Raw genomic sequence first — 15,119 nt, 5'->3', positions numbered from 1 at the left:
CTTCTGCTCCCCAAATTCCAGGTTTCCAAGTGGCTGCAAAGCTACAAAGACAGGGGAGTTTTCTTGTAAATGAGATTAATATATTCTTCTTCAAATGCCAGTAATAAGGGTCACTGTCATGGAAAAACACTCCACATGTAACATATCTGTATGATACCGCATTTCCTCAATTTGAGGTAGCCAGACCAAACAAAAAAAAGAGAGATGTAGTTTAGAATTTAGATGTAAATTCTGCAGAAATCTTACTGTGTGCTAAATATTGTGTAGTATGATCAGTATGCCTGTCAGAGGCTTTTAAAATGTACTATCAATATGGTTCCACATATTCCCTGTCCAGATGGTACAAAAAGTACTCAGTATCCAAACAAGGATCTCAGTGCCTCTCCACTGCATGATGCACTGCAGCCCTGTGTAGCATGAACTTCACTGGTTTGGATTGATCCCTAAATTTGGTGTATTTCCATTTCAGAGCTCCCGTGACAAGGATGTCATCCTGAATATTCTCAGTGTCCTCACTGACTTGCTCTCTCTGGGTAAGGAAGAAAAGTTCTGGGGCAGAAAGGGGACCTTCACATAATTCCATGAATTCATACCTGCAGAGAATTGGTCAGGTGTTTGCAAGGTGAACAAAACATGAATCTATAGATCAGTAGTCCTTACTCCTGTGTTTGGAAAACTGAAGTTTTTCAGAAAGCTAAAAAAAAAATAAAAAGACTAAGAGAAAGTCTCCTTTTTTTTTTAAGTTTAAAAGATGTCCATGAGTTTCAAAGTTTTTCATAGTCCCTGGCAGTCAACCACCTGAAATGTTCACCAACGCCATTGAAGAGAGAGAAGCGAGACAGGGAGAGGAGCCTGACTGCCCCGAGCACAGGGACTCTAATGGAGACTGTTCAGCGTCTCCCCAGGAGGCACGGCCACCTCAGGGCTGCAGAGGAGGCCTATTGCTGCATGAGAAAAAATGAGTTGGCAAAAGAACTGAAAAAGTAATTAAGTTTCTTTTCCTTCCTGCTCCACCTCAAGAAAGTAATTTTTGGCTCCCCAATTCAAGAGAGACAGAGACCTACTGGAGAGCATCCAACAGAGAGACTGAGAGAACTGGGCCTGTTTAGCCTTCAAAGGAGATGGCTGAGAAGGGGACCTTATTAATGTATAGAGGAACTTTACTGTGAGGGTGACAGAGCCCTGGCACAGGCTGCCCAGAGAGGGTGTGGAGTCTCCTTCCCTGGAGACTTTCAAACCCCACCTGGACGTGTTCCTGTGTGGCTGCCCTGGGGGATCCTGCTCTGGCAGGGGGTGGGACTAGATGATCTCTAGAGGTCCCTTCCAGCCCCCGACATTCTATGATTCCATGATTCTCGACCCAACTGAGCTGCTGAGCTGCGGGGCCTGCATCACTGAGTGCTGGAGCCTCCTGCCTTCCCCACTCCTTGGAGGACCACCACAGACATTGTGTGTCCAGCTGGGCCTCTCTTTTGAAGCCCTGCAGTGCTGTTCCTCAGCTAGATGGAAGGATTGCCTACATGGAGGACAGGAGGTCCTGCCTCCTCTCCAGGAGCTGAATGTGTGGCTTTCTCCAACTGTGGAGCCTAAAGTTGCTGTTGAAGTCAGCCATGGATCAATGTTTGTTGACATAGTAGGGCTTACAGGATTAGATTGTGGTTTTTTGGAGATCTAGATTTGTTTGAAAGCTATCTTCAAATGTTCCCTAGGATTCCTTTTCATTTGGCAGAAGCTCATTGCTTGTTTAATTTTCAGTACCTAAGGAAAGATTACTGAGCCTTCTGCTCCTTTGAAACCTATTGGTGTCGCTGCTTATCCCTCTCTGCTGCATTTCAATGCACGATGAAAAGCTTCTGCAGGACATGGGTTTGTAGCAGAGCACATAGTTTGACCATGCAGCCATTACCTATCTCTCTAGGCCAAGGGCACCTGAGATCCATAGTTAATTCTGTGAATGCCCTTTTGTTTATAGCAAAAAAAAAAAGAAAAGTAGAAAGCCACGGAAACTTTGCATGCTCCGTGTAGGGTGTGGGAAGGGATTCTTTGAGCAGTGTCTCCTCATTTTTTCAGGGACTGGACGGAGAATCCACTATGTGATCAGCAAAGGGGGCAGTGAGGCACTACTGCAGGCTCTTGCTGCTGCAGCCCGGACTGAGCCACCCGACAACAGCATCCTCTTGCCCCTGCTTCGACTGCTGGCCAGGGTTGGCCAACGAGGTATTGCTGAGGGGTGGAGGACTTCTTTGAGTGGGAACAAACTTTTTAGCAGGGTCTGTTGTGATAGGCCAACGGGTAATGTTTTTAAATTAAAAGAGGGTAGATTCAGACTAGACACAAGGAAGAAATTTTTTATAACGAGTGTGGTGAAACACTGGAACAGGTTGCCCATATTGGCAGTGGATGTCCCATCCCTGAAAACATTCAAGGTCAGGTTGGACAGGGCTCTGAGCAACCTGATCTAGTTGAAGATATCCCCATTTACTGCAGGGATGGTGAACTTTTAAAGGTGCCTTCTGACTCAATCTATTCTATGATTTGTATGTGGTGACTGGGTAAATCCTTGTTTTCAGTGAGAATAATGCTGATCTAACTCATTGATATATTTGAATATCTTTGTTATGATACTTTGAGTTATAAGAGATGGTGCAAACATGTTCATCAGCACTGCTTTAGCGACCTAGTCTTTGTAATAGTTTGATCCTTATTTGCTTTTCACAGATAGGAAGTTTGGGCTGAAAGTGCAGAAGGCAGAAGTGACTGATGTAATACTGAGCTTAGCAAGAAGAAGCCTGGGCCACCACCTGCACCTCACCCACTGCCTCTGGGTCCTGCGAGTTTGTGCTTCTAATGGTGAGTGCCTGGATTTTCCTCTTTTGCTCTGCGTAACAACTGCCAGAGTTCTTTTTTAGTCATTCTAGTACAAAGAAACATCATTCCTGATGAAGGTTAGTGTCTGCATGCACTGCTAATATATAGAATCAGACATCAAAGCCAGAACAACCCTAGGAAGAGGTGCTCCCCAAGGGTCCTATACACCCTTTACAGTGTATTTCACCTGTGGGCTATGAAAATAAAAGTGCTGTAGTGAAAAATATTCATGGAAATAACCTCCTATTCTGGAAGATAGATAGTCAACTCCTTTACTCTGAAACTTAGGCACCTTGAGTCTCTATGCACTTCCCATCACCATAATAGCCAAATGTCTCACTGTTGTTGATTATATTGATCCTCAGTGCAGCTCCATGAGGAAGGAAATTAGGGTGGAGAAACAGAGGCAGAGAGAAATCAGTTTCTCATCCAAGGTCCCTCACGAAGTACGTATCAGATCATCAGATCCTGGTCCTAGTAACTCCTCTCATGCACTCTCCCAGCTTTTTTTTTTTTTTTTGCTTGGCAATGCCCTCATCTTAAATGATTCGAGCAATTGGATCTTCAGTATTCTCTCCCAGGATCATTACAGATTCATAGAGGCTTTCCCTGCTGCAGAGCGCTGGGTTAGTCAGAATAAATTTCCCTTTACTCACTCTAACCCTTCCCTCTCCTTCCCCACATCCCTCACCCAGCAGATAATTCCTGACAGCCATCCTGTCTGCAGTCTGCTCTGTGCATCCTAAGATTTAACACTCCTGGCACCCAGCCCTGCAGGTCCCTTCCATCTGTACAGGAGCTAGCCTCATGCAATGGGCTTTCTCAGGCAAGCAGCCAAGCCTCAACACTCAACCCCTCTCCCTGAGATACGCAGCATTTGAAAGGCTGAGTGTGACTGAAAATGCAGCCAAGGCCAGAAGCTGAAACGTGCCTTTATTTGGGTTTCACAGCTGTGTAGTGACCCTGCGCTGCCTCCCACCCTAAATGATGATCTGCACACTTCTCTGCTCCTTGCTTCAGTGCACCTGCATCCCAATTCAGCTGCAGTTTTTGCAGAGGTTTTAAGAGGCATGCTGCAACCTGGCCTCCTTTCTGTTAATGTCACACCCCAGAAACCCACCTCTGCTCCTTTGCTGGAGCATCTCTGTTACTCTCCAGCACTCTCCAGATGTTCTACCCCCTTCCAGGAGTAATACTGAGTCTGTGGGCTCTGTGGCCCAGCTGGGAAGCTGCAGGAGAGGTTAGGTGAAAGTCTGTATGGATAGGCTACCAAACTAGAAGATTATACGCTCTCAACCTTAAAAATTATTTTTATGGAGTGGAACTAAAGAGGATCTAGAAGCATATAAAACTCTGAGAGTGCTTAAGTATGAAAGCAGAAAAGGTGAGTCCTTGTCACAACCCCGTGCACCAGTTCTTTGCTCTGGGCTGCTCCCTTCACAATTCCTACCACCAGTTGTCCATGGCAGCCTGCATCCTGCTCTGAGGGAGGATGAGTTCAAGCAGCCTCGTCCACCGCCCTGTCTCTAATGAATTACCCAGCTAGTGTGAAAGTAACTGGCAAGCATTACAAAGCTTTCCATCACAGGACAACTTGGCGGGGACATGGCAGGACTGCAGGAGATGATGGGCCCTCTGGCAGCTTTCTAATGACCGCTGGGAGATATTTACAAAACAGCCAAAACCTAGCGGTGGGCAGGCAGCCAGGTCTCCCTCTAGCTGCTGTTGATTACTGATCCTTTCACCCTGTTCACTTGCATTTAATATTTCATGGCTGTATTCATCTCTACTTTAAACAGAGATCCTGTCTCATAGCAGAGAGGTCTGGCTAAACAGCTAGTTTATGCATCGAGCAATTTTGAAATCGATGGTAAAAATCTATCTATAAAAGTTCCTAGTGTGTTAGCAAGTGGAGGATTAAAGGTAAAATTGGCTTAGCTGAAATCAAGCTGCATTCACAAGCACTGAGGTCCCCCAAAACTGCTTCCATACTGCTGAATAACAGCACAGAAAGAAAACTCTGCCCTCCACGCCCCTGTGAAATAAATTGTCCTCATGGAGTTGCCTATGGGAAATGTGGGATGAATTTGAACCCTGTTATTTTGCTGGGAGATGACCCTATTTAACTACGATTTGTTCTCTGGAGACTACAATATTGACACAACGAGGGGCTTTGGGGAACTCGAGGAAGAACTGCAGGACTGTTTTTGCATCTGATCTTGGCTCAGGTTGGGTCCACAGGCAGTTTTGTGCTTCAGTTTCCATGTTTGTTAAATGACCTGTGAAACCCAGTTAGGAGCTCAGAGAAATCTGCTCACAGCCCCAGCATCAGCTACTCCCTACCCCACATCAACTATAGACACAATATTGCAGACTGCCTGCTTCAGATCTGACTGCTTTTCTCTATTATTGGCTTAGTTACCACAGGAACTACACTTGGCATCAATGGAGCCATGGAGCTGCTTTTCAAAGTCATCACCCCCTACAGCAAGCGACACGTCAGGACAGTAAGGTAGGCAGTAGCCCCAAGGGAACTCATCTTTCGAGGACAGCAAGAAATAAAATTTTGGTTCCACTTCAAGAGGCAAAGAAATCAGAAATGCGTGCACAGTTTCCACTCACTTCAAATCTGCAGGTTTTTTTAAGAGGCAGAAATAGCTCCCTGAAGGAGACATTAATGCCATGATTCATCATATGATTCATGCTGCTGGACATTTATTTGTAGTGTAGCCTATATGGTGATGGCATTTTGATTGCAAGGTATTGTCCTTCATTTCCCAGTCAGGACTGGATTTTAGGAAGCATGTGCTGGCAGCAGACAAACTGCTCCTGCCTACCCCTTAGCAAAAACCTCCTGCCACCACAGGCAGGTATTGTGGAGTCGTGGTAGTGCTGCCTCATCTTCCTTTTGCAGACAGATGCGACTGGGTCATCATGATATTTTTAAGCATGACAGTTCTTTCTAGTGTTAATCTGGATCTGTTTCAAGCCCATCCCAAATATTTCAGATAGTTTTTTCTTGAAGACAGCAAGTCCATTTTATGTCTCCATCTTACCGCTGGACATTAGTCCCCAAGATGTCCATTCTGATCAGATGCCTTTCAAGGCAAACTTTGTAATGTGGAAAAGATCCACAGGACGTAACACATTTCTGTGGCTTGTTCCTTACAAACAGAAGGAAGAATTTACTGCTATGACCTGCACGCACACAATTGCATTTGCTTAAGCAACACAAAACCTGCCAGTTCTCCTGCTTAGACGTGCGATGTCTTGTGGAGCACATAGTCTCTACATTTTCATGCATGTCTGGGCGAGGACATGGCAACATTTGGTCAGCTTTGGCTTCTACGTGGCCCTGACATGGGTGAAGTTCATGGCTGGTCATTACTGAGGCAGTAGCTTTAGGCTGAGCATCGCCCGCGGGTGAGAAGTGGATGGACAGACACGGCACAACAGTTTGACCACTGCTTGCTTAGCTGTGGTTGCAGTGGGGGCCAGTCACTCTGGATGAGGGCACCAGTAAATAACATCCATCCTGCTGTTAGCATCAAAGACTGATAGCAGTTCTCCCATTACTGCCAGTTACACAATACATTGCATGGAAAAGAATTTGAATTAATTTCCACTAGCCACAGGTGATGAACTTGCACAGGAACACAGGGAATTTTGTGCAACGCTTCTTGTCCTTTTGCTGTTTCTTCTGAGGGAAGTGGAAAATTTGGTATCTGTCATACCTTTCTAGCCTGGCTTTTTGCTGAGATTCATTTAGAGATGCAGCTAGTGCTGCTGAGGGTTCCTGAAATGTAGGCTGTAAAGTGGTCTAGAAAACTCACTTCTAAGCAGAATGGAAAAGAAATGGCCTTCACAGAAACACACTACTTTTGATTTCAATGATTCCAGATTGTCAAGGTGAAGTATTTGAGTTTTTTTTTTCCTTTTATCTGATGTATGAGAATTATTTTCGGTAGACCTTTTTTTTCTTTTTCTATTTGGGACTCACACACACACACGCCAGAAAATGCAAACTCAAAATTTCCCTCAATAAAACTGCCGTTTTATTGCTAATAAGCTATTTCATTTATTGCTGAAAAGCTTGGATTTATCTTCCTTTTGAAAAAAAGTATCTAAGACGTTAATTATCGTCTAGCTGAGCTTTCTCATTGCTAGTTCAGTTTCCTAATTTCCTTTCTTTCCTAAAATATTTGTGCTCTTCTTAGAACATATTTGTATGAATGTTCAAAGGGAGGATAAAATCTTCAGCGCAACCTAGCTCACAAAAAAGGTAATTTGGTTCTCATCCACACTTGGTTTAAAGAACAAGAACCATAAATCAGCTGAAGCCCAGTAGCAACTCAGCTGGCTTGCCTAGGGCTCAAAGCTGCTTGTTTCGTTTAATAACTAGGAGCAGCTGAGAAGGTCATCGATGGTTCCGTGGAGACAGTCTGTTTTACATCAGAAGCAGCACGCAAACCTGTTTTGTTTTTAAAAAAATGCTTGCAACCTATTTAAAGGCACTAAATCCACATTTTTTTCAGTTGGAACTGTGCTTCCTTGCAGTCTGTTTGGAAGAAGTGCTCTTCCTGGGGAAAGTGGCTTCAAGAGATGTTGACTGTAAAAATTCATGTCCTAAGTCTAGACCGTAGGGTGGGTTACAGATCTTCTTTCCCAGCATAAGTGAATGTTTTGGATAGCTGTGGTCTGAAAATCCCAGGCATCTTTGCAGTTCATCAGAAAATGGGGGTGGGTGCATGTGAAAATGTCCTTCTATTATTTGAGCTGCTCTAGTTAAATGTTTGCAGGGTGACTGTGGGAGAAAGCTTATAGATGGGTTTTCTGAGGTGGGGAGAAAGAATAACAAGTAGTCATGTGCTTTGTCTAGTTCAGCATGTGCTCCCAGTCATCTGACACTGGTGTAGCTCTTCCCAAAGTTGTTTTGGCTATGTTGAAATCTGGAGTGGGTTATTTTGGTGTAATTAGTTGGTCACAAAAACACGTGCTTCTTTTTGGCTCTCATCATGGAACTTGAAGAGAACACTAATCTGTAACTGGCCTTTGAGGGAAAACTCCAATGTCCTCCCAGCAAGCCTCTGATCCTCCTTTTGTGTTTGCTCTTGATACCTTCTCTCCACCTCATAACTATGTGCCACCAGGATTTGCCTTGCTGCTGGGAAGGAACAGCCGGCAACTGTGGGGGCTGAGATTACCCTTGCTCTTTGATCAGTTGCCAGGAATGCAGGATTGAAAATGCACCACTTCTCTTGTGGATACACCCGCATTCTCCTGTCCTGGGCAGCAGCAGAACCAAGGTCACTTTAAGAATCTGCCCTGGAGAGTGCACTTATGAGAGCTATTTATTTAGCCAGCTAAGATGGGGAAACAAGATCCATAGTTCTATTTATTTTTCCCAGTGGCAAAGCCCTGGGTTATTCAGAAATAGTCTCCCATGCTCCAATTGACCTTCTCTGGGTGCATGCCAAGTAGCTCTGATTCCCCTGAGACTGTGACTCATGGACTTTATCAGTCTTAGTTAGGCATTTGAGGTCTTCAGGTTGCTGGTGCCATAACTGTGTGGATCTCTCCAGGACAACCCATATCTGAAGTAAAAGCCACATGAAAAAACCTGCAACTAGCTGAGATTTAGAGAACTCTTGAGTTAAGCATTGTGACATCCAAGTGAGATGGAGACTCTAGACTGTCTTGCCCATCTTTCATGATGCTGTGATGCAGAGAAAGCTTTCTGATACCTTTTATAGGGGCAGTTTAAAATATAGGCAGAGGATGTTCTGTTTTTCTCTGTTCTGTTTATGCCAATAGCTGGGATATCTGATAGGAGTGTGTGTGGGACGCTCTAATCTTCACTCCATCAACACCTTCTCTAATGCAACATCCCTGGTGCCTTACTCAGTGCAGTGGTCCTTGCTCCTTTCACCTTCCACCTTATTCCCCATATGTTCCATATCTTCTACCTTTCTGTTTCCCAGTGTTTCTTCCAACACCCTTGCTCATTTTCACAACTTACTTGTTCTGAGAGGTATTTGGGTGTGTTGTGGGCAGCTGGATGTAGAATGTGAGAGTGGCAGATGTTTGCTTTCTGGCCAATGGGGAGCTGGGTCTCTTGTGTGTGACTCTGTCTTGAGGTCACCAAGCATCAGATATCCTCCCCACACTGCTGGCATGTCAGGCCAATGGCTTTGGAGGCTGTACGTTGTCTGTGGCTACATGTTGTGCAGTCCTCTTCTAGGACTCCTCAAGTTGAATGTAGACTATCCAAATGAGTCTAAACAAATAAATAAATAGTAATTAAAAAACCCACCGAGAAAACCTCCGAATTGGAACTTAGTATTCTCTCATATGAGGAAGACCTGTGTTTTAGAAAATGGCAAAATACGGTGTCTCTTCTGTCTGGGTCATTTCACCTACTACATTATTTTTTCTGTGGTTAAAAAGTTGTCAGGCAGTCTTATTTCTGCAGTTTTATTAAAAGCAGTTTTGAAAGTCTTTAAAAATGTCTTTGTCTCTCAAAGATCTTTGAGTACAACTATTTACCATGCTGAGCAGAGCTGGCTAATAGTGTTTGAATAAGCCTCGTATGAGAGATTGCCACAAGAATGGGTATTCATCAGAATTAAAAGCTATCTTTCTGTGAATATTCACAAAACTTGGCTTTCTGCACTGGGCTGTTCCAGTAAAGTTTGACTACTTAATTAAAAGTGGAAAGCGAATAAAAATGGTCTGGGAGTGGTGCCAAATTAATTCAGTAGAAAATGCGATATGCAGAAATTACTTGCCTTTGCTCATGCCCAGTGCTGCCCATTCTGACACTTGATCACAATTCTTCCTGTGTTTGCTGCTTATTGGGTGGTCCCAGCTCCTCAAAAGTTTGCTGATAATCTCCTTTTCCATTACAGGGAGGAAATCCTTTCATGTTAACTCTCTTTCATCTGAGGTGGATATCTGGCCTTTTTACATACATGGAGGGGGAAGCATGTTCTCTTCACCTGTGTTAAATGTTCGCCTCTAGAAACTGGAGGTGGCTTGGAAGTGTTTACTTCTCTCTGAGGATGAGTCTGGAGCGGATAATGTGGAAGCAGCATGATGGGCATTTAAGGCTGGATCAGGTAGATGGTTGCTGACAGAGACGTGGAAAATGAAGTGTCAGGGCTCAAACCCCAGGAGGAAATGAGACCACCACATATGTCTTTTCTCTGGTGATGTGTGCTCAGGGGTGATTTGAGGTGGGGAGTGACCCATGAATCTGACACATGGAAGAATAATGATGACACTGTTTCTGTGGTCAGTAAGCGATCCCTGTGTCACGTACTTCTGTCACAATGTGAGCTGAGAGTTCACATTTGTTTTTACTCATTAATGTCTTTGGGTTTTTTTAATTGTGGTTGGGGTTTCGTTTGTTGGGGTTTTTTTGTTGTTTTGGTTTTTTTAAGTGGAGTACTGAAAGCAGAGCTTTCTTAAGTGAAGAGAGGAATGTGAAGGTGATTAAGAGAATATATCTAAACCTAAAAGCCTGAACCTGACAGGTCCATCTTTAACTAGACATTGTGTTAGATTGACCAAGGAGAATATGAAGGCCATGAAAATGCTGAAGAGTTAAGAGACTGTATGTAGCTTGAAAATAGGCTTTTAATATACAAATATATGTATTACTCTTTTCTATAAAACCTGTTTTGGTCACGTGTAACTGAGATTCTGTTTTTTTTCATCTTGGAACTGGTGCTTTTGATGCAAGATAAAATGTAAGTGTTGAGCCCATAGTCTTGAAAAGTGATCAAGCTGCCACATCAACAAATGCTTGTAAAAGTGATCTCCTGTGACCTTAACAACAGAAGAAATGAGAATGGCAGTGCTTGTGATTGTTTCAGACAAAAAGAGGGGAGACATTAGCAGGGTTGACCTGAATACTAGAATGATGGAGAGGCACATGGAAGAGATCCAATTGCAAATGTGTCCTAAACCCAGTGCAGGCAGTTGCAGTTTCCTCAGCCTTAATCCTGGATAACTTCTTGCTGGCAAGACCACCATATACATCTACTGCAATTCCATCTCCAGGATTGTCCTGAACTTTCAGCTGCTCTCTGCTTGAACAGAAGAACATGTTGCACAGACATTGCCAGTCAATATTTTGAGAATGAGAAGAAACTTACTGCAACAACATGGTGATTAGTTTCTCTGCCACCCAATATGGTAGCTGTTGTGATTGGCTCTGTTTGAGGAATGCTCCGCATACAGTTTTATGCCTTTGTTTATTTGGCAGTGGTTCCTGATAGGAAATCAAAAGCAAATAATCCTTAATTCCTCATTTAGTCTGTGTTTTGCCATTAATTGTGTTGAGCAGTTTGGATATTTGATTGGAAAGTAGCGCACAATTCTACTGAAATGTGGTCAGAATTAATCAATGCTTAATGCCTGCTTATTCTCAAATTGCTTTTTGGTTCATTTGATCTCTGCAGAAAATTTGTAGGAAAGGCTGAAATATTTCTTTTGAGCTATGTCACAACTAAATGACATGCTTCCCATCTGGCTTTGATCTACGTCAGTTTTAGCCTAGAACTTCCACTAAATAAAACCAGTGAATACTGTTCTGAATGAGAAGATGCCAGCAACAAGGGAAAGGAGATGTCTTTAAAAGCCTTGTTTATATCAAATGTCTCTTCAACTTGATTAATATCTCCGATAACATGGAGCAGAGATGGGTACATCACTGAGATGAGTAAATAAACCTAGTGTTAAAATTTAATGCAATGAGCCATTGCAATAGAAGAAATGATCTTGGAGCTAAAGGTGTCCCAGTTTTATGCAGTTCCTTCTACACGGTTCTTTTTATGGTCTGTGTAGTTTCTCTCAAAGAATGACCTGTTCTAATATTAATAATACGTTATAAAATCTCATTTCAGAGTGAGTGCTGCTTTGCAGAGTAAATAGAATTGCATCACAGAATTATACTTTACTGGCATTGTACCATTAATAGCGGCAGATGAGAGAAATTGAAAAATTAAGAGGTAGAGGCAAGGGAGAAAGAGGTGCTTTCAGATGAGATTTGAAAATAGATGAAGAATTGATGAGGCAGGGAGGAATACCACACACCAAGGTTGTTCCAGATGGCCGGACAAAACGTGTTGCACACAGAACCCCTGGTGCCATCTCTTGGTAGCCTCTGGTATGGCAAGATGAAGCACAGATAAAGCACAGATACACCTACATGTGGCATAAAAAAAATGGGCGAACGAACACTGTATGAAGAGCAATCCACTTCTAAGCTGAATATGATATGTCACAGGAAGGGAGGTTTATAAACGGATCGACTTTATTTTGAAGGAGATGTTTGCTTTTTTTTTTTTCTTTTAGGTCTAGCTATTTCAGGTAGAAGGAACAATTTGGGAAAGAAGCAATATTTTCAGCTGAAGGGCTTTCTCTGCTTCTCCATTACTTCTTCCCCTTTGCTGAGCTAGTGGGTAATATTTGGAAAGATGGTGTGAGGGCAAGTCACTGCTGCTCTCAAGTTCTTGACTTTCCACACCCAGTGGCAATGGCAGATGCAGTTCATGGCTGACCTCACACGATGGCTCTGGTTATATCTATACCACAGGCGACGTTGTGCTCATTGGGTGGGAGACTCCCTCAGCCCTAGCTTTAATTTACCTCATTCTGCTAACAACTGTTAAGGCTTGCAGCAGGGCCTCCAGTGTGGACTACTCAAGCGTCTTAGGACATATTATCCAGTCTGGGAGTATTATTCATGTCGCTGTATCTGTCTCACTGTTGGTCTTTGTGCTAAATCGATTAAAGCTAACACTTGAGTACCTCACTGCATTGCAATCTCATTGCCTCTTAGAAGTTCTCTTTGAGGTGTATCTTCCACGTAGTTGGGGAAACCACTGTCACTCCCATGCAAATGGGAGGTAGGACTGGTTGCATCTCAGTGTTTCCAAGTGTTAAATGAATTGTTAATGTTAGCAAAGATTCCTTGTAGCTGAGTGTGACTGTCCCATAGGATATGACCGGTGTGTACTAGTTATGCCAAGCATTTTGTAAGTAGGACAGAAGGGAGAGAGAGAGAAATAAATGTATTTTTTAAAAAAAAAAGACCAAAAAAAAAAAAGACTGTAGCCAGAAGGATTGTAAAATATTTTGTAATCTAGGAAGAAATGAAGGGTTTGGTTTGACTTCTGGAAGTCAATGGATTATCTGGGAGATAAGGATAGGGCAAGATGCTCCTGACTTGGAGGTGCAGGATATTATGGTAGGTCTGTAAGAGTAAAGAAGGCAAAAAGTCTAACAGTAGTTGACATAAAATCTCTCCTGTCAGAAGTGCTATTCTGAGACGTGGTGCATTAAAGTGGGCAGGTCACCGGGGATCAGACTTTTCATATGGTCAATGCATACAGTTAAAATCATGCCTTTCTAACACCTTCCTAACGGGTAGTGAGGATATGGTCAGTTGTGTCTGAGGCATTCAGTGAGGACAGAAAGGGGAGTGGGAAATGAGAAAGAGGAGAGAAAAGCGCTAGTGAATTTGTGGAAGGTTTTATTCTCAGGCAGGATGCAGCTGAAGTGGAGTGAATGTGGAGCTGGCAGAGCGAGGATGGGGTTGAGCAATGTGGCTCTGTGGTCTTGTACGTGTGTTTGAGGTGGATGTTAAGTGCCAAATCTTTCAGAAAGCATCAGCCTTGGTACAGTCTTGGGGGACTGGTACTGGAGGGAAGATATTTCTAAGCAAAGCTTGTCTGAATTTGCTCATAGAGGTGATACAGGTGCCCACCCTGCCCATTTGTCTGCATCCATTTTCCTGTGCCAAGGAGACGATCCCCCACCTTGGAAAGTGAGTTGAGTAATGATGTAAATCTCTGATAGGGGCCAGAGAGTGAGCAGATAAAGCTGAGGGCACTCACTTTTGTGTCAGTGCATATGAGAGCCCAGGAATCTCCTCTCCTGTGCCTTTCAGTTGATTTACTGCCATTTCTCCTCTCCCCTAGAAGCCTGTTACCCTTATGAAGGGGGTAGAAAGCAGCTGTGAAATCCTTCCTACAAATGCATTCAGACCAAAGGGAGACAAGGGAAATTTTGATGGAAACTACTACAAAAGGAAGCCTTATTGCTGTAGCAGCTCAGCCCTAATTTTGTATAGTGCTGGTCCTGAGCAGGTGCTGTCCCACAAGGAAAACAACCTCAAGAATTTCATGGGGTTACTGTGGCTTTTTTTCCAGCTCCCTCAGTGCTGGTAGTGCTGGCAGGTGAAGTGTAAGCCAGTCTCTAGAACTATCAGTGAGTTTAAAGCACAACACTGATTAGACCTGCCCTGAGCAGAGTTATATGACACAGTGTCAAAGCCCTTAGCAACAGCCTTTCTACACCAGGATTCTCTGTCCTGATAGGACTGTTGGAGCCACACCAGCTGTAGCAGCAGCAGGGTGGCTGATTTCAGCAAAGGAGAGGCAACACAACTGACTCATTTCCAGTGGGCAGGACAGAGACTGAGAACTCCAAAATCTTCACAGTCTCTGTCAGGCTCTTTTGGGCAGTTATCGAACACTGATTATAGAGAAAAACCGAGAAATAGTGTAGCCCTAGAGAGTTTACCAAGCAAAGGTGGAATGAGTTTGGTTAGGGAGAGAAGGTTTTGTAACAGCAGTGCTGCCCATGCAGCAGAGATTTCTGGCTTGCTGACACTGGCAGGGCTCTTCTCAGTCCCTTTATCTGCAGGACAACACTTGGAATGGCAGCAATGCCAGTAAAATCTGTAAATAAACCCAGAGCTGAGCTGCTCTGGGATGTGTTCAGAGACAGGGTTTGGAATGTGGAAGGGAGAACCTGAAAACTTGAGGAAGTGGCTGGTGAGGAAGACCAGGGCTACTGACTCCCAGTATGGCTGCAGCCCTGGGGTTAGGAGTGGAAACTCCCCCTGAAGTGTGAAACTTGGAAAGGTCATGGCTCCATGACGAAGCTTTTGCTGTCAGGCTGCAGCAACACCCAGACTACTGCAGGACAGAAAAGAAAGTCATCCTGTATCTTTGGCACATCTACTCCACATGTTTCTTGCCTCTTCTGTGTTAAATGCACATAGTTTGGGCTTTGTGTGGACCATAGGACATACAACTCTGTCTACTCAAAAGTTTCACTTCTTCCTTTTTCATTGCTTTAAATCATACTTACATATTTGTGGTTATTTCAGCTTTCACCACCTTCCAGATTTTTCTGCGTAGAAAAAAAATAAGAGCACGTGTAAGAACCATTCTGAT

General features: G+C 43.7%; 1 protein-coding gene across 1 annotated transcript; it reads left to right on the top strand.

Annotated features, from left to right (window-relative positions):
- Positions 1–469: 469 nt before the first annotated feature.
- Positions 470–14,781, top strand: LOC104271248 (cytosolic carboxypeptidase 4-like; the record flags this gene model as incomplete). Its single annotated transcript, XM_009865864.1, has 5 exons — positions 470–533; positions 2,071–2,217; positions 2,719–2,850; positions 5,287–5,380; positions 14,584–14,781. Coding segments are annotated over 5 exons (549 nt in total), but the record flags the coding sequence as incomplete, so codon positions are not given.
- Between the last annotated feature and the right edge of the window lie 338 nt (positions 14,782–15,119).

The sequence above is a fragment of the Apaloderma vittatum genome, unplaced genomic scaffold, assembly GCF_000703405.1.
Source record: "Apaloderma vittatum isolate BGI_N311 unplaced genomic scaffold, ASM70340v1 scaffold18103, whole genome shotgun sequence".
Taxonomy (NCBI): Eukaryota; Metazoa; Chordata; class Aves; order Trogoniformes; family Trogonidae; genus Apaloderma; species Apaloderma vittatum.
This window is presented reverse-complemented; position numbering and strand designations above follow the sequence as displayed.